The sequence below is a fragment of the Carcharodon carcharias genome, chromosome 4 (assembly GCF_017639515.1).
Source record: "Carcharodon carcharias isolate sCarCar2 chromosome 4, sCarCar2.pri, whole genome shotgun sequence".
NCBI lineage: Eukaryota > Metazoa > Chordata > Chondrichthyes > Lamniformes > Lamnidae > Carcharodon > Carcharodon carcharias.
The window spans coordinates 170,500,326-170,519,573 of record NC_054470.1 but is presented as its reverse complement, the minus strand read 5'-3'; the positions used below and the strand labels follow the sequence as shown (position 1 = coordinate 170,519,573).

The following is a 19,248-nucleotide window of genomic DNA, read 5'->3' as shown; positions in this document are numbered from 1 at the left end:
TTGAGCATAATTTGCCTTTTACAAATCTACCCTGATGCTCCTTAATTACCTCAAGCTTCCCCAATGTCTGATTTTTTTTCCCCCTGATTATTGTTTCTAAAAACCTACCCAGCACTCATGCTAAACTGACTGGCCTGTAGTTATGTTCTTGTACCCTTCCTTGAATAAGGATGTCACTTCTTTAGTGAAGAACAATACAAAGTACTCATTAAGTATCCTAGCCTTGCCCTGTGTCTCTAACGATATATTATCCCCTTTGTCCCTTTTGGACCTCTTTTTGCTTCCTTCAGTGCAGTCAAGTAGACATACTTCTGCTTTGTGTAGTGTTTGATAATGGGACACAGATCTGCAACTCTCTTCATGGCCAATCCCACTCTACCTTGAGTGGTGGAGTGTCTAATTATTTTGTTATCATGTGATGGATCATTTCCTCTCATCATTTCCCCTTCCTCCTGTTGGAATCTATCTTTTTCTCAATGCCTTTGATTTTTGGCTTCTGTTTTTATGTTAACTGCTGTCCTATTCTCCTCTTTCTTTACCAGTCTTATTTTCCTCTTTACTTTCCCTCCCAACTTACTGTTGAATATTTTTCCTCCCTTATAGGTTGCTGGATTATGTGATGTGTGATTACCGCAGTGAACGCTGGTGGAAGCTGCTTACCTTTATTCTGACCACTGCACTCAAATGTGCTTACCTGATGGGTCAAATCAAAGATTACATCACCTACTCCCTGGAGCTACTTGGGAGGTGTATCCTTGCTTCTCCAAAGCTACTGTTCCCAATAATTTTATGTTACTGGATATTCCTATATTGGGCACCTCTTGATAACAATTTGGTTGGGTTGTAAGTGTTGTCTCTTTAATTTTTGGTGCCCCAGGGAATTGAGTGATTTGGGGAGAGGGCAGGCAAGTGGAATTGAAACCCAAGATCAGCCATGAATCGTATTAAATGGTGGAGCAGACTCGAAAGGCCATCTGATCTATTCCTATTCCTTGTGTGGATAGTGAGAGCAGAGTTCAAACTTTTTTTCCCTGTTCTTTTTAATCTCTCTAATATATCCTGAGTTATACAACCAGAGGTGCAGGTGAGAGCATAGACCTGTGGCTATTGTGGTGATCTGCACAACTTCTGTCAGTGCAGTTCTGCCCTGCTAGAAAGAATAGCCTGATGTGAACACCACTTTGCTTCCTTCAATCCAGTCAGGTGGATATACTTCTGCTTTGTGTAGTGCTTGACAATGAGATACAGATCTGCAACACTGTTCATGGCCAATCCCACTCTACCTTGAGTGATAGTTTGTCCAATTATTTTGTTACCACATGATGGATCATTTCCTCTCATCATTTTACCTTTCTTCCTCCTTTTAAAATCTTTTTCTCTCAGCCTTCGATCACCTTCCGCACTCATTTCCCACCACAACATGACACCTGAGCTGCTTTGAGACATTTTTTGTTGCCTGGTTTAATATAAATCAAATTGTAGCTGTCTTCAAAACTTCTGCATCTTCTCCAGATCAGCGAGTACCCAGCTGGCAATCTTTTCCATCTAATGTTGACCCTGACTCATGTGAATAAGGCTTTGCCCTACTTAACTTGCGTTTTCTGTGGCCTGGATCTTATTCATTATCTAGACTAGAATTGACTTGCTCTGTTCAGTCAGTGTGGGAAGTGTGTTACCACTGGCTGTTTATGTATCTGTTAAACAATTTGTTTTTCCCTTAAATATTGAGCTGAATGGTAAATGTTAATTTATTCAGGTAATAATACACTGCATGCACACTTGAATCTTCTGCTCTTTTTTTTAACTTTTTCTTCAGTTTTCTCCTGAACATAATAGGGACAGGAGAAAGCCATTTGGCCCCTCGAACCTGCTCCGCCATTCAATAAAATCATGGCTGATCTGATCGTGGCCTCAACTACAGTTTCCTGCCTGTCCCCCATCACCCTTGACTCGCTTGTAGATTAAAAACCTGTCTAATTCAGCTTCGAATATATTCAATGGCTCTGCCTGCACTGCTTTTTGAGGAAGAGAATTCCAAAGATTAATGCCCCTCAGAAGAAATTGCTCCTCTCCGTTTTGATACTTCTTATCCTGAAGCTATGCCCCCTAGTTCTAGATAATTCCTGAATTGTTGACTTGCTGGGATCCAGTTCCACTGATACTGGAAGCCCTTTGGTATCTCACCTAAGTGAACCAAGACAGGATATTAGATCATAAAGAGAAATGCGCCAATCCCACTGCTATTCTCTTATATGACTCTTAACTGCCCTCTGAAATGGCCTAGCAAGCCACTCAACCCAAAGAATGCCCCTTCCAGGTTCCTGTAGATTTCAGGGTATATGGGGATAATGGCGTTGAGGTAGGAGATCAGCCATGATGTAGTTGTATGGCGGGGCAAGCTTAAGCAGCCGAATGGCCTATCCCTGCTCCTATGTTCCTGTCTGCAGTACATGGACTGCAGCTGTTAAATAAGGCGGTTCACCACCACCTTCTCAAGGGCAATCAGGAATTGACTTTGCCGGTGACGCTCACGTCCCATGAAAAGATTTTTAAAAATCGTTGAATACTTGTAGATATGCAGACTTTACAGCAGAGGTCGCTGGATAGCAAGCTGAAACACAACCTTGGCCAGATTTGAATCGATGGCAGGGTTTACCGCCCCTCCATTCGAAGGGTTGGCAAAGAATGCATCCCTGCTGATGCTGGCTGCCTTTCAGCTATTCAATGCTCCGAGGAGCATTAATTGGCTGAAGGTGAGACGTCTGCCCCTCGCTCGGGAGGAAGCGCCGTGTCAGAGAGCTGCCGGCCGAGTACGTTGTGGGAGCAGTGGCTACTGGCTGGGACCACAAGCGGTCTCGCGCTTCAGTCCCAGAGCCACGATGCATGTGCATGCTGGGGGTGCATCGTGATGGGGTTGGGAGGGGAGGCTGGGTGGGAAGCAGCCCTTAAGTGGCCATTAATTGGCCTCAATTTGGGGCGGGTAGGAAGGCGGCCAAGGCCACCTGTAGAATTTGATGGGCCTCATTTACCTCCCCCCTGCCCCCCGGCCTGCAAACTGCCAGCGGAGCTTGTCGAATTCTACCTTTTTTATTTTGTTCATTTTTTTATCGTTTAGAGTGACCAAATGATGTTGCGGCCAATTGTAAGGCCCCAGTGGTTGCCCTAGCTAAGTTTAGCTAACTTTGCCCATATCATGAAATTACTGTTCTTTCCTTGCTTGAAAAATGCTGCCAAGTTTGTATAACAGTTGATACTGTTCTGAGATTATTCCTTTACTGAAGTGACAGCTTCCACACTGAGTGATGAGCAGAAATCTCGTATAGAGAAGAATTTGATAAAAGTGTTGATGGTTAGTATTTGTCGTAACAGTTTTAAAAGTCTTTTAAAGGGAAGAAAAAATAAATTACATTACCCCTACTTTCACTCTTTCATATATATGTGTATAGAATGAGAGCCCTGCACCAGAACCTGATTGTGACTCCAAGGCCATCAAAGCTGCTCAAAAGGTGTGGACAGATCGTATTTCTTTAGCTGGAAGTAACATATTTACTATCGAGATGCAAGATTATGTGCCATTTGGTAAGTTTAATTTTTTTAATGAAATTGAAATATAGAAACATAGAAAATAGGAGCAGGAGTAGGTCATTCGACCCTTTGAGCCTGCTCCGCTATTCATTATGATCATGGCTGATCATACAACTCAATAGCCTGCTCCTGCTTTCTCCCCATATCCTTTGACCCCTTTCACCCCAAGACCTATATCTAACTCCTTGAAATCATACAATGTTTCGGCCTCAACTACTTTCTGTGGTAGTGAATTCCACAGGCTCACCACTCTCTGGATGAAGAAATTTCTCCTCAGCTCAGTCCTAAATGGTCTACTCTGTATCTTCAGACTGTGACCCCTGGTTCTGGACTCCCCCACCATCGGGAACATCCTTCCTGCATCTACTCTGTCTAGTCCTGTTAGAATTTTATAGGTTTCTATGAGATCCCTCCCCCCCTCATTCTTTTGAACTCCAGTGAATGTAATCCTAACCGACTCAATCTCTCTTCGTATGTCAGTCTCGCCATCCTAGGAATCAGTCTGGTAAATCTTCGCTGCACTCCCTCTATAGCAGGAATATCCTTCCACAGACAAGGAGACCAAAACTGCGCACAATATTCCAGGTGTGGTCTCACCAAGGCACTGTATAATTGCAGCAAGACATCACTGCTCCTGTACTTGAATCCTCTCGCTATGAAGGCCAACATACTATCTGCCTCCTTTATCGCCTGCTGCACCTGCATGCTTACCTTCAGTGACTGGTGTACGAGGACACCCAGGCCTCATTGCACAATCCCCTCTCTCAATTTATAGCCATTTAGATAATCTGCCTTCCTGTTTTTGCTAGCTACCAAAGTGGATAACCTAATTTATCCACATTACATTGCATCTGCCATGCATTTTCCCACTCACTCAGCTTGTCTAAATCACACTGAAGCATCTCTGCATCCTCCTCACAGCTCACCATCTCACCCAGCTTTGTGTCATCTGCAAATTTGGAGATTTTACATTTAGCTCCCTCTTCCAAATCGTTAATATGTATTGTGAATAACTGGGGTCCCAGCATCGATCCCTGTGGTACCCCACTAGTCACTGCCTGCCATTCGGAAAAAGACCCATTTATTCCTACTCTTTGCTTCCTGTCTGCCAACCAGTTTTCTATCCATCTCAATACACTACCCCCAATCCCATGTGCTTTAATTTTACATGCTAATCTCTTATGTGGAACTTTGTCGAAAGCCTTCTGAAAGGCCAAATAAATGACATTCACTGGCCCCCCTCATCAACTCCAACAGTTACATCCTCAAAATTCCAGGAGATTTATCAAGCATGATTTCCCTTTCATAAATCCATGCTGACTGTTAGATTCTGCCACTGTTATTCAAGTACTCAGCTATTAAATCTTTTATAATGGACTCTAGAATTTTCCCCACAACCGACGTCAGGCTGACTGGTCTATAATTCCCTGTTTTCTCTCTACCTCCCTTTTTAAATAGTGGAGTTACATTAGCTACCTTCCAATCTGTAGGAACTGTTCCAGAGTCTATAGAGTCGCAGAAGATAAGTGGAGTTCAGTGTGGGTCAGAGAGAGAAGATAGGGATTTTAAGTTCCCAGAAGAAAACTGCAACACCAGTGGGACAGTAATTACCTAAATAATCAGTTATAGGACTCGGTAAAGTGATAAGTTTAGCAGAGGTGCTACTGGAAGACTGAGTTTAGGGAACTCATTTGTTTGCCCTGCAGTTGAAGGAACAGTGAGCTTAGAGTGCAGTTTTGGGTGTCTGAGAGACACGAGTTGGGTGACAAGCATCAAGTGAATGCTCGAATTCACTAGAAGCAAACAGTTTTCAAGTGTGCCAGTCCCAAGCGAGAAGCCCTTGTCAAGCTAGTAACTCTTCACTAGTTTGTGTGTCTGTAAAGATATTGCTGGAGTAAAGGAATAGTGGGAATTTGAATTGTAATATTGTGTTTGTATTGAGATCTTTACAACTTTTTTGTCTGGCGTAATATAGTTCACTTGTTTTAATATTTTTTTCTTCGTATTAAAAGTTCATCAGCATCTTAGTGACACCTTTGAATTTGTTCAGTAACTTTCCTCCACTGTTTAAAAAAAAAGGGTTAGGATCTATCAAGCCAGGTTTCACTCTGGAATCAGACTTGTCTGACATTAACAGCAGCTGGGATCATAAATGCAGCAAGATTAAATTACTTCAAGTTTAGCTTTTCAATTAAAAATGAAGGGTTGTCATATTGTGCACTTTTTTGTTATAATTTAACGAACATCCCACTGGCTCATAACTTCCGAGCTTCTGGAAGTCTTAACTGTGGGGTACCCCAAAAATGAGCTGCGGGACCCCCACCTCACACCCTGGAAGTCCCAGGTAAGAATTGCCTAGGAAGTTCAAACTTCCATTGGGCAACTGCCTTGCAATCAGAACCATCGGTAAGTATGATATAAATTGAAAACTTTGGATGGTTCTGACTGTTTGACAGTAATAATTATCCAGGGATAGTTAAAAGAATTGTAACTCCTGGGTAACTATAGTGCTGACCTCCTATGAGACTCCCTGCACCCACCACCCCCTCCCACCCACCAAAAGCAGGGACCTTCCCTGAACACCTGATACCCCCCACAATAATTCCCACTCCTTATAAACCTACCTTCTCCCTGGCTTGAAAGTGGCTGTACTTTTAAGCTTAACTGCTTTACGGCAGCTAATGCTGTAAAAAAGGGAGCATGGCTTCCATGTCTATGACTTTCCCTTGACTAAGGCCTCAGGAGAATGCTGCCCTATCAGTTCTCACATGGCCTGAGTTGGAAATTCAGGTGAGCAAGGATTGCTTGGATTTCGAGGTAGGAAACTAGAGGCAGAGTGGCAATCTGACTTTGATTGCCATTCTGTGGAAGTTCAGGCCCATTGATTGTTAAGCATGAAACCCATCTCAAATTTGTGCTTGCTCACTGAGCAAAGTTGCTGCTTGTTTCTTCCCTTCTTATATCTATTTTTGCTTTATGTAGTTGAATGTAAAGCCCGCTTCCTGGCTCCAAGTTTCCACGTTGATGTCCCCGTGCAACTCCATGTGTACCTCCGAGCTGACTGCCCTCATCCATTCAGATTTACAAAGCTCTGTGTCTGTTTTAACAACCAGGTGAGAGAACTATAGATCCATCCTGAGGTAAGGCTTATCTGCCTGTAAAGACGAGATTTTCACCCCAGTGTTTGCTTGGGTCAGTAGTAGCACACTTGCTTCCGAATCAGAAAATTGTAAATTTACAGTCTGCACTACAAGTTAATGGTTAAATGTGGTGTGACGTTAGGATGTATAACTGACCTTCATCAGGAAAGTGCTAATGGTTCTGTAGCTTGTTTTCCTATCCTTTTGACAGGAAGAGAAAAATTAGACAAATCTTGACTACTTCACACTACTGCAGAAAAACCTAGGCTTAAATGAAATTGCCTTGTTGGGTAAAGTACTAGACCTGCTGAGTCCTCTGGACATCTCCCTTCGAGAATATGGTTTCAAAGTATTGCTGATGAAACTTTGACTAAGGACCTCAACTGCTGGTAGCTGCTATCTGGAGGGATAGTGTTATGCTCTAGGATTCCTCCAACTCTGCTTCAGATAACCTTGCAAGCCAATACCTCAATGAATAGGATGGTCCCAACTGGTCAGAAGCAGGGAGTTCTGTTGGTGAGCTGTGTTGTTTTACCTTGGTAATTTTCTAAATATCCCTGTTTGCCCTTGTAAGGGTGTGGGGTTGGTGTGTGGAGTGGTGCTTCTAAGCTTTGGCTCTGACAGTTTGTGCCCAAGGCCTCTGAAATAGAAACTGAAATTGCTGGAACTACACTGAAAGGATATGCACCCAATATATTAACCTGTCTTGTTTCTTCATTACAAATGTTGACTGACATTCATATTTCTGGTTTTATTTTATATTTCCACTACCTACCTGCTCTCTCAACTTAGTTTGGTGGAATGTATCCCTTTATGTGTATTATAAAGGGTGTGCAGGAATTGCGGGACCTTGGTACATATGTACACAAGTCATTGTGGATGGCAGGGTATGTTGAGAGAGCAGTTAGTAAAGCATACAGTATCTTAGGCTTTATTAATAGAGGCATGGAGTACAAGAGTAAGGAAGTCACGTTGAACTTGTATAAGACACTAGTTAGGCCTCATATGGAGTCCTGCGTCCAGTTCTGTGTGCCATACTTTAGGAAGAATGTGAAGACATTGAAGAGATTACAGAGGAGGTTCACAAGCTGATTCCAGGGAAGAAGAACTGTAGCTATGAGCTAGATTTGAGGGGTTGGGACTGTTTTCCTTGGAGAAAAGAAGGCTGATAAAGGTATTCAAGATCCTGAGGACAGGCTAAATAGTAAGAAACTGTTCCCCCTCAAGATAACATCAGAACTAGAGGATATAGATTCAAAATAATTGGTGAAAGTGATGTGAAGAAAAATCTTTTCATCAAGATAGTGGTTGGAGTCTGGAATGAATTTCCTGAGACGGTGGTGGAGGCAGGTTCGATTGAGTTACTTAAAAATCAATTGGATTCCTATCTGAAAAGAGAATGTGCACAGTTACGGGGTTAGGTCAAGAGAGTGGGACTAGGTTGAATGCCCTTTCAGAGAGCCAGTGCAGACTCGATGAGCCGAATGGCCACCTTCTGCACTGTAAAGATTGTGAGTCTATATTGGGCAAAAAAACATTCTACATAGAATAGAATTTACTGCCCAGAAACAGGCCGTTTAGCCCAGCTGCTCCACGCCAGTGTTCATGAACCTTCTTCCAACCCTGTTCATATAATCCTTCTATTTCCTTCTCCCTTGTGTTAATCTAGATATCCTTTATATGCACCTCAGCTGATCCTTGAGGTCCACATTCTAATCACTTACTAGTAGATGTTTCTGTGTTCTTGGTAGCGACACTCCTAATCATCAGAGCAGACCTAATTGCAATCTCGGTTTTGTAATTAACTTATTTTTTTTCTTAAGGAGTATAACCAGCACTGTGTAGTAGAAGAAACGTACCAAACATCTGACATCTTAGAAGCTTCATCACAGGGGACCATGTGCTTAGTCCCTGGCAAAACCAGGAAGTATGTGTTCAAGTTTGTTGCCAGGACTGAAGATGTTGGAAAGAAAGTGGAGGTAAATTTTTATATAGCCTTTATTTGCCCGTTTAAAATATCCTTGGTTCCTGAAAAAGAGTAGTATAATTAAGAAGGACTGTATACTAGTAGAGTTATACTATTACGTTGCAATAAGTTTTCTTGCATTTATAGTGAAGCTTTCATTTTTTTTGTGTCCTATGTATTGAAAAAATCACAGGCTGTAAAACCCTGTATATTTTGATAGCAATTGGTCTTTTTTAAAATTCGTTCCTGGGATGTGGATTTTGCTGGCTAGGCCAGCATTTATTGCCCATCCCCAAATGCCCTTGAGAAGATGGCAGTGAGCTGCTGCCTTGAGCCGCTGTAGTCCATGTGGTGTAGGTATGTTAGGGAGGGAGTTCTAGGATCTTGATCCAGCAACAGTAAAAGAACAGCAATATATTTCCAAGTCAGGATGGTGTGTGGTTTGGAGGGGAACATCCAGGTGGTGGTGTTCCCACGTGCCTGCTGTCCTTGCCCTTCCAGATGGTAGCGATCGTGGGTTTGGAAGGTGCTGCCTAAGGAGCCTTGGTGAGTTTCTGCAGTGCATCTTGTAGATGGTACACACTGCTGCTACTGTGCATTGGTGGTAGAGGGAGTGAATGTTTGTGGATACAGTGCCAATCAAGTGAGCTACTTTGTCCTGGATGGTATCAAGCTCTTGACTGCTGTTGAGCTGCACTCATCCAGGCTAGTGGAGGGTATTCCATTACATTCCTGACTTGTGCCTTATAGATGGTGGACAGTTTTTGAGGAGTCAGGAGGTGAGTTACTCATCACAGGATTCTTAGCCTGTGACCTACTCTTGTAGCCACAGTATTTATATGGTTAGTCCAGTTCAGGTTCTGGTCAATGGTAACCCCCAGGATGTTGATAGTGGGGCGTTCAGTGATGGTAATGCCATTGAATGTCAAGGGGCGATGGTTGGATTCTGTCTTGTTGGAGATGGTCATTATCTGGCACTTGTGTGGCGCAAACGTTCCTTGCCACTTGTCAGCCCAAGTGATATTGTCCAGGTCTTGCTGCATTTGGACATGGACTGTTTGTGTCTGAGGAGTTGTGAATGGTGCTGAACATTGTGTAATCATAGCGAACATTCCTCCCTTTTGACCTTTATGATGGAAATAATGTCATTGATGAAGCAGCTGAAGATGGTACAGCCTAGGACACTACCCTGAGGAATTGAGATGATTGACCTCTGACAGCCACAGCCCATCTTCCTTTATGCTACGACTCCAACCAGCGCGGAGTTTTTTCCCTGATTCCCATTGACTCCAGTTTTCCATGGCTCCTTGATGTTGCACTCGGCCAAATGCTGCCCTGATGTCAAGGGCTATTGCTCTCACCTACCCACTGGAGTTTAGCTCTTTTGTCCATGTTTGAACCAAGGCTGCCAGGAGGTCAGGAGCTGAGTGGCCCTTACGGAACCCAAACTGGGCACCAGTGAGCAGATTATTACTAAGCTTGTACCACTTGATAGCACTTCTGATGATCCTTTCCATCACTTTACTGATGTGGCAGTAATTGGCCAAATTGGCTTTGTCCTGCTTTTTGTGTACAGGACGTAGCTGGGCAATTTTCCACATTGCCAGGTAGATGCCAGTGTTGTAGCTGTACTGAACAGCTTGGCTAGGGGCTCAGCAAGCTCTGGAGCACTGTCTTCAGTACTATTGTTACAATATTATCAGGGCCCATAGCCTTTGCAATATCCAGTGCATTCTGCTGTTTCTTGATATCACATGGAGTGAATCGAGTTGGCTGAAAACTGACGTCTGTAATGCTAGGGACTTCCAGAGGAGGACGAGATGGATCATCTACTCAACACTTCTGGCAGAAGATTCTTGCAAATGCCTCAGCCTTATCTTTTGTGCTGATGTGCTGGGCTCCCCCATCATTGAGGATGGGACTATTTGTGGAGCTGCCACCTGCAGTGTGTTGTTTAATCGCCGACCACCATTCACGACTGGATGTGACAGGACTGCCGAACTTTGGTTTGATCCATTGGATATGGAATCACTTATCCCTGTCTATCACTTGCTGCTTATGCTGTTTGGCAGGCAAGTGGTTCTGTTATGTAGCTTCACTAGGTTGACACTTCATTTTTAGGAAGCCTGGTGCTGCTCCTGGCATGCCCTCCCACACTCTTCATTGAACCATTGAGGGGAGGCTGTGGCTTAGTGGTATTGTCACTGAGCTAGTATTCCAGAGATCCAAGGTAATGCTCTGGGGACTCAGGTTCAAATTCCACCACGTTAGGTGGTGAAATTTTAATTCCATAAAAAAAATCTGGAATTAATAGTCTGATGGCTATTGTTGTAAAATACCCATCTGGTTCACTAATGTCGTTTTAGGGAAGGAAATCTGCTGTCCTTACCTTGGCTGGCCTACATGTGACTCCAGACCCACAGCAATGTGGCTGACTTTTAAATGCCTTCTGAACAAGGCCAATTAGGGATGGGCAATGAATGCTGGCCTAGCCAATGATGCCCACATCCAATGAATAAAAAAATCCCTTGGTTTCTGGTAATGTTAGAGTAAGGATACAGATTGTGGTTAAGTACAATTCTGCTGCTGCTGATGTCCCGTGGTTGCCCATTTAGCACGGTGGAGGGCATCCTCCATGTGAAGACAGAACTTGTCTCCACCAGGACTGTGTGGTGGTCACTCCTACCAATATGTCATGGACAGATGCATCTGTGGCAGGCAGGTTGGTGAGGATGAGGTCAAGTATGTTTTTCCCTCTAGTTGGTTCCTTCCCCACCTGCCACAGAGCCATTCTAGCAATTATGTCCTTTTGGACTTGGGCATCTCGGTCAGCAGTGGTGCTACTGAGCCACTCTTGATGATGGACATTGAACTCCCACACCCAGAGAACATTCTGCGCCCATGCCATCCTCAGTGCTTCCTCCAAGTGGTACTCAACAAGGAGGAGTACTGATTTATCAGCTGAGGGGGCGCGGCACGTGGTAATCAGCAAGTGTTTTCTTGCCCATGTTTGACCTGATGCCGTGAGACTTCATGGGGTTGTAGTTTTGGTTTTTAAAATTGAGATTGTATTGACTTGTGATGAGAAACATTCCAAAAATCTTCAAAAAGGCAATGTTTGCTGAATAAGTTCTCCTATTAAAATTTGGTGCTATTTCTTCTGCCTGTGCTATTAGATAACTTCTGTAGACCTGGTCCTCGGTAGTGATAGTGGCAGGTGTGTGATACTTAACTGGAGGGGTGGAGGAGGAGATGCTGCATCGTGCCAGGAGGCCTTGCAGGCCACTCGATCCTTTAGACGACGACCAAAGATGCCTGACAATGAAGTATGCTGGGACAATGTGACAATACAGGCAAGCACCATGTGAGTACAGGAAAGGATTAATTTCTATAATGCAGTTACTCCAGTGAAAGTCCATTATTCACAGTTTTGATGCTAATAACAGATGCTGTTCAATGTCAGAGGCAAAGAGCAGTAGTGCTAATCTGCAGTTGCATCCCCAGAGTTGATCTGAAGAATTTGCTCAGAGTGACATGGGTTAGAATAAATGTATCATGCAAGGAGAATAGAACCTTTGCCTGAGGGTGTGATTTATTTTTATTTTTATTGTTGGTCGGACAAGAGCAATGAGCTAACACCATTCTTATCCTGAATAAGATTCATGCTTACATCAGCATGCATGTTTTAAACTTCTTTTCTTTGGCACAAAACTACATTAGAGTGTTTCTTAATTTTTTTTTCATCTTCCTCCCTTGTCCTCCATTAGTATAGATTTTTAATGGAACCAAGTGATAAGATCAACTGGATTTAAGTGTATTTCACTTTCTTTATTTAGAGTGCATGTGGACAGTTCGAAAAATAGTCCTAATTTCTGTTGGAAAGGATCACTCCTACAATGAGGATTGGCTGACAGAGAAATGTTAATGAGACTTTCACTCATTATAGAGAAAATCAGTGCTGGTTTGAGCACTGGAATCACCGAATCTTAATGGCACAGAAGAAGGCCATTCGGTCCATCGTGTCTGCACAGGCTCTCCAAATAAGCATTCTGACCTAGTGCCATTGCCTTGCCTTTTCCCCGTACGCTTGCACATTGTTTATATTCAAATAATGATCTAATGTCCTCTTCAATGCCTTGATTGAGCCTGCCTCCACCATATTTCCAGGCAGTGCATTCTGGACCCGAACAACTCGTGTGGAATTGTTTTCTCATGTCACACTTGCTTCTTTTGCAAATCACTTTAAATCTGTGTCCTCTCGTTCTTCATCATTTTACGAGTGGGAACAGCTTCTCCCTATCTGCTCTGTCCAGCCGCCTCATGATTTCGAACATCTGTCAAATCTCCTCTCAACTACCTTCTCTCCAAGAAGAACAGTCCCAACCTTTCCAGTCTACTCTCATAGCTGAAGTTCCTCATGCCTGGAATCATTCTTATAAACCTCTTCTGCATTCTCGCTAATGTGTTCACATCCTTCCTATAATATAGCGTCCAGAACTGTACACAATATTTCAGCTGAGGTCTAATGAGTGTCTTATATAAGTTCAGCAAAATCTCCTTGCTCTTGTACACTATGCCTCTATTAGTAAAGCTCAGGATACTATGTGCTTTATTAACTGCTCTGTCCACCTGTCCTTCCACCTTCAATGCCTGTGCAGACATGATGGACTGAATGGCCTTCTTCTGTGCCATTAAGATTCAGTGATTCCAGTGCTCAAACCAGCACTGATTTTTCACCCGTCTTTCTGCTCCTGCACCCCCTTCAAAATTTCACCCCTTATTTTATATTTTCTGCCCATGTCCTTCCTACCAAAATGCATCACTTCACCTTCTCTGCATTGAACTTCATCTGCCACCTATCTGCCCACTCCACCAACTTATCTATGTCCTCTTGAAGTTCCACACCATCCTCCTCGCAGTTCACAACACTGCCAAGCTTTGTGTCATCCACAGACTTTCAAATTGCCCCTTGCACCCCAAGATCTAGATCATTAATGTATTACCAGGAACAGCAAGGGTCCCAATACCGACCCCTGGGGAACTCCACTGCAAACCTTCCTCCAACCTGAAAAATATCCATTGATCTTTACTCTCTTTATTTTTCGGCCAATTTCGTAACCACATTTCTACTGTCCCTTTTATTCCATAAACAATAATTTTTCTCAAGTCGGTTATGTGGTACTATGTCAAATGCCTTTTCAAAGTCCATGTACATCACATCAACAGCATTATCCTCATCAACCTTTTCTGTTACTTCTTCAAAAGCTCCAGCAAGTTAGTTAAACATTATTTCCCCTTTAGAAATCCATGCTGGGAGGAATGTTTCATCCTTTTTCAAAGGCTGTCATATGTAGGCAATTTTTTCCACGAGTGCCCATCCAATTTCCTTTGAAATCATTAAACATCTCTGCTTCCACCACATCATTGTAGGCATCAAGTTGAAGGTCATTACCGCATGTTGCGTTGGGGAAAAAAAGCTTTTTCTCATATTCTCCCCACCCCCCAACGCAATCTTAAAAAACACAGTGGACATAGATTTTTTGTTTTGTCTACCTTATCTAACCCTGGTCTGATCTTGCCCACTTATCCAATCTTCCCTCGATCTCCTTTGCTGCATGGCAAACAGCCCCTGCTTCACCAACATAACCTTGTAGCTAAAATACCTCATCTTTGGAACCATTCTGGTAAATCCTCTCTCTACCCTCTTAAGAACTTTGCATCCTTCCTGTAGGATTTGGCAAAGGAGTCCCAGGTTACCCAAAAATGGTGGTCAAGCTCCTAAGAGATTTTAAAGCAGTTTATTAAAAGGCAGGAGTTTAAGTATGATGCATAAGCCAAATAGAGAAGGCATATGATCCATGATAGATGAGAATGATTTACTAGCCCTGGAAGACAAATGGACGCAATGTGAATGCTGATCTCTGAAGCTGCTGGTGGCTATCCCTTCTACTCTTAACACTGGCTAGCTCAAGAAAATTATGCAGCACAGCTCTCCTCTGATCTTCCATCCAAAGAAGTGGCAATTTCCCTCCTGAACACCTGTTTATATACCTTGCTTCTAGAAGTTGGTGGATATTCCATATCAATTACTTATTCCCTTTTATCCAATCACGGAGGTAACCCCTCTTCTGCCCATCACTCAGCTCTGAAGTCATCTTCCAGTTTATCTCATGCTTGGTACCATTTTTTAACTTCTGCCGGATACTTCTCTAGATAAGAGGGTACGAGGCTCTATCTTTTCAACTCCGAAAGGGTCTTGTTTCAGATCCTATGCTAGAGGCATGTTTTTGGCAAAGAAAATGGGCCTACACTGTTTTTTGTCAGCCCAGTAGCCTGCTAAGGGATTTTTCTTGGTAAGAAGGAGAGAGATTTTGATAACATTAATTTTTTTTAATGATTATTAGAAATCTATTTCTTACACTCAAGTGTTTTGACCAAAGCTGAATGCAACATTCTAGTTGTCACCTAACCAGAGCTTTATAATGGCTCCCTGCATATGTACTTAATACCTCTACTTATGAAGGCCAAGATCGCATTTGCATTGTTAACTACTCTCTCAATATGCCCTGCCACAAGGACCTGTGTGCATGAACCCTAATGTACCTTATGATCCCCATAGAGACTGATAACTTTAAAAAATATATTTGAATTCCAGTGACTGACTCAAAGGAGTTGAACAACAAGATTTCAAGTTTTAAGACTTTTACTGTAAGAACCAAATTTAAAAAAAGTGACTAAGCAGTACTTAGTAGGTAATTAATACAATAAGCTACAGCAAAGATATCCCCTATTAGTTTCTAAACATGACTGATACCCCCACACCATTTATATTACATGCTCTCCACAGAATTGCAGTCTTTACAGGACCCAGTCCAAGGTTGCTTCCAGCTTCCAATGGGCTTATTTGTCCCCATTTTGTTGAGTTATAACGTCCAGTGACTGTCGAAAGTCCTTTTCCCTCAGTCTTCCCTGAGACCACGAATCAACCTCGGCAGCACAAGTTACTCTGATGATCCTTCCCTGGCTATGCCAGGATGAATCTTTTAAAGTTCCTTATATGCCTACTGGTTCAATCTTCTCGACCAAAGGGCAAGTTGCCATCACCATTCTTCCTAGTAGCTAAGAGAGAACAGCCTTTACTATGCTACTTGCAGTTGATATTGTCTCTCTCTTCCTCTGTTGGCCGACACTGGAGACAGAAAGTCTGCAATAGCAAAACCATCCACCTCTTCCTTTGTGTTTGGGTGTTAAACCTGGCATGTGCATTTCAATTCACATTTGACCTGGGCCCCTGGCCTCATGGTAACAAGGCCATCCATGCCGGTTGTAGGCAGAATTTGTACCAGATCTCTCTCCATTACTCCATTTTACCTTGAATTAAGGAAAACAGTTTAAAATGTAACCATCTTACAAAGCCTCACCGTCATAACACACTGTCCTTGCACTCTATTTAGAATTGCTCAACTTATTCTATATTACCTCTCCCTAACCCTTCTGCTAAAATGCATCATCTCGTACCTCTCTGTAGCAACTTGCACCTGTCACTTGCCTGCCCTTTTGCTAGACTATCCATGTCTTGTTAAAGTCGATTGCTATTATCCCCACTGTTTGCTACATCTCCAGTTTTGATATGATTGGCAAATTTTGAAATTTTACTCTGTATTCCAACACCTAGACATTTGAATATATCCAAAAAAAGCAGTAGCCCCAGCCCTGAACCTTGGGGATCACCACTATCATGGTCTACCATCCTGCGGTCTGCAAACAGTCATTTACTCCTGTCCTCAGTTTTATATCCAAACTGACACTGACCCTCCTATTCCATGACCCTCAATGTCAACACTTCCTTAAAATCCATATAGACAACATCTATTGCATTCTCTTCATCAACCTTCTGTTACTCCATCAAAATATTCAATTAGATTAGCTAAATACATCTGCCTTTTACAAATCAATCCTTACTTTCCTTCATTAACTTGAACCTCTCCAAGTGCTTGTTGAATTACCACCACTGATGTTGAACTGATTTGTCTGTATATTGCTTAATTTGATTTGCTTTCAAGTCAGCCAACTCGCTTTGAGGCCCATGTAACTATTGATTTCTGCAAAGATATCAATGCAGAGTAGAATTCCATGGGCACCCAGAAATTTGTTTATTACACTGTTTCTAGCATTTGAAAATTAGATGGGGAATAGCTAGTTTAATTTTCAGGAACTTTGTTCCAGAATCATAGCATGTTAACTATGTTTGACACAGCACACTATAACCCAGTGCAGGAATGCAATCTCGCAGCTGGTGCTTATTTAGCCTTCATGTAGCATATCAACAAGGTTCAGTTTTGAAGATTATAATACATGCTTATCAAAGTTTTAATATATAAATTAACAAGTAGTAATCCTGCTTTTTCTGTTTAAACCTCGAACAAATTTAACAACATAAAATCTTTTTCAGCCTTCCTCGCTGGTATGCTGTTTCCACATTGTCTTTAACTGCCCTTGTTTGTCTTCTAATGCACAATAACACCCTTCTCATTTATACTGTTATAATATTTACTTTGATGACTTATAACTGACATTGGACTTGGAATTGAATCATTCAAGCTACCTTAGTACTTTGTCCAAACTCTAAAGCTGAGAGATTTTTGATCTTTTAGTGAATCAAGGGAAATGGCGAGCAGGTGGGAAAGTGGAATTTAAGAGGAGTTCAGCCGTGACTGTATTGAATGGCTAGAGGAGTTGTATGGTGTACTCCTGCTAGTGTTTCTTATTTTGTATATTCTTATCTGTTAACTTCCTCCAAATATATTAACGTGCTTCCATGATGTTAGTGGTGTTGGCTCTTGATGTAAGTGTCCCATTCAGGCAGAGTGCATTGTCAAGGAGCTGAGCATAGACCAGGGATGGAATCTGGGCACATTTTCCACTATTGAACTCAGAGTGGATAGCCCAGCAGCTATCTGGTGGAATCAGGGACCTTTGCCTTTCATCCCACAAACATTGTGCAAACCGGAGTATGGAACGTGCTAAAATGCTCATTATGTTATGTTATTTGACACAAGTACCTCTCCAAATGTTCACTTATACATTATGAATCTGATTTTAAGTTTTTCTTGTCAGAGTCTTTATTAGATTGGCCAGGTTTAACTATAGGGCAGCAAATTGAGCTTCTAAGAAATTAGTCAGCAAAACATTGTTAACACTCCTTAGGCTGACAGCATTTTATGTGCAGTTTGCCAATTCTATTGGAATGCATGTGGAACGCATTTTGCGGCTGTAACTTGGAAAATCTCTTCTAAAACTTTTTCTACCTTAATTTTCACCAGATCAAAGAAGGAGATTTTTCAATATGAATATAGCTTGTAGGGCAGCAAACTATCTCTGTGAGTCTAAAGAGATAATTTGTCTCCAGTTCAGCAATATAGAGATGAACTTGCACTATTTTTGCCAGTTTCTCTGGTTCTTCTGCCAGTTATAGTGAATAGGTGGAAGACCTCCTGCAAAAATTGACCCTTTGTGTATTTTGTAAGTTATCTGATGATTGGCATAGCTTGTGTTCTGTGTAGAGCTACTGCTTTGGAGTAAGTACTTGCAGCTTAAAATGTTCACTTCTGTCAATGATGGACTTTCGTAACTTTTCTCTTTTCAATTTTAGGGTGATTTCTCGAGTTCCAAGAATATTGGTGCAGCTGCAACATGAACCCCCTGCATTAACCAATGAAATGTATTGCTTAGCAGTCACTGTTCAGTCACAAGAAGCTACCATTGCAAGAGATGTCAAGCTCACAGCAGGTTTAAAACCAGGTATGCATGTATGTACATGTGATGCACCAGCACTACTTTTTAGGATTTATGCCTATAATGAAATAAATAGTCTAGGGTGTCAGTATGTGCTCTGGTTCAAAAGTGGTGACTCAATAGGCTAGCGCCATGCTAACTCTATTGTAACAGCTAGAGTTGACCCATCATCCTGGAAATCAAAAGTGTGTCATGAGTTTTTTCTCATTTATATAGAATTGCTGCTTGTATAGCTTCTTAGGTCCAACCCCTCTTTGGGCTGTGTGCATTTGAAGCTAAATTAAGCTCCACATTAGGTATTCCAGTTTTGTCTGATACGTACTCATGAGTGTGCTGTGTCATGCAATGTGTTGTGGAAGTGTAAGACATTTTGCATTTTGTAATGAAGCAGAGTGAAGTTGTTGTAATTTGCTAGTAGATGTGTGGTGGAGTATGTCAATGCACCTCGTTCAAACTGGTCCATAACCATGAGGATAACACTAAAGTATGTCAGTTGTGGAAAACAACAATTTTGTGTTGAGAATAACGGCAAGGCTAATAGCAATCACCATTGCTGTGGAGTAAATTGGACAGCAACTTCTAGAATACTCTCATACGAAGTTGATTTCAGAAATCCTAAAGTTGCAGCCCAAGTTACCCTATTCCTTCACCTGCTGCACCAAAACAGTGACTCGGCATTGGAACACAAAGGGCATGAAGTTGCTGTATTTGACCACTATTTGGCTTAAAAAGTTAGGGCTGTTGTATTCGGGTGTAAGAGAA

The 19,248-nt window shown here is 42.2% G+C and overlaps 1 protein-coding gene across 3 annotated transcripts in view; it reads left to right on the top strand.

Moving 5' to 3' along the window:
• The window catches only part of trappc11 (trafficking protein particle complex subunit 11), an 88,431-nt gene that overhangs the window by 41,772 nt on the left and 27,411 nt on the right, over positions 1-19,248 (top strand). For all 3 annotated transcript variants that reach the window (XM_041186424.1, XM_041186425.1, XM_041186426.1), the window contains exons 15-21: positions 604-749; positions 3,288-3,349; positions 3,447-3,579; positions 6,568-6,698; positions 8,549-8,704; positions 11,868-12,055; positions 18,344-18,492. In XM_041186424.1, the coding sequence (XP_041042358.1) occupies positions 604-749; positions 3,288-3,349; positions 3,447-3,579; positions 6,568-6,698; positions 8,549-8,704; positions 11,868-12,055; positions 18,344-18,492 (965 nt within the window). The remainder of the gene's footprint in view (positions 1-603; positions 750-3,287; positions 3,350-3,446; positions 3,580-6,567; positions 6,699-8,548; positions 8,705-11,867; positions 12,056-18,343; positions 18,493-19,248) is intronic.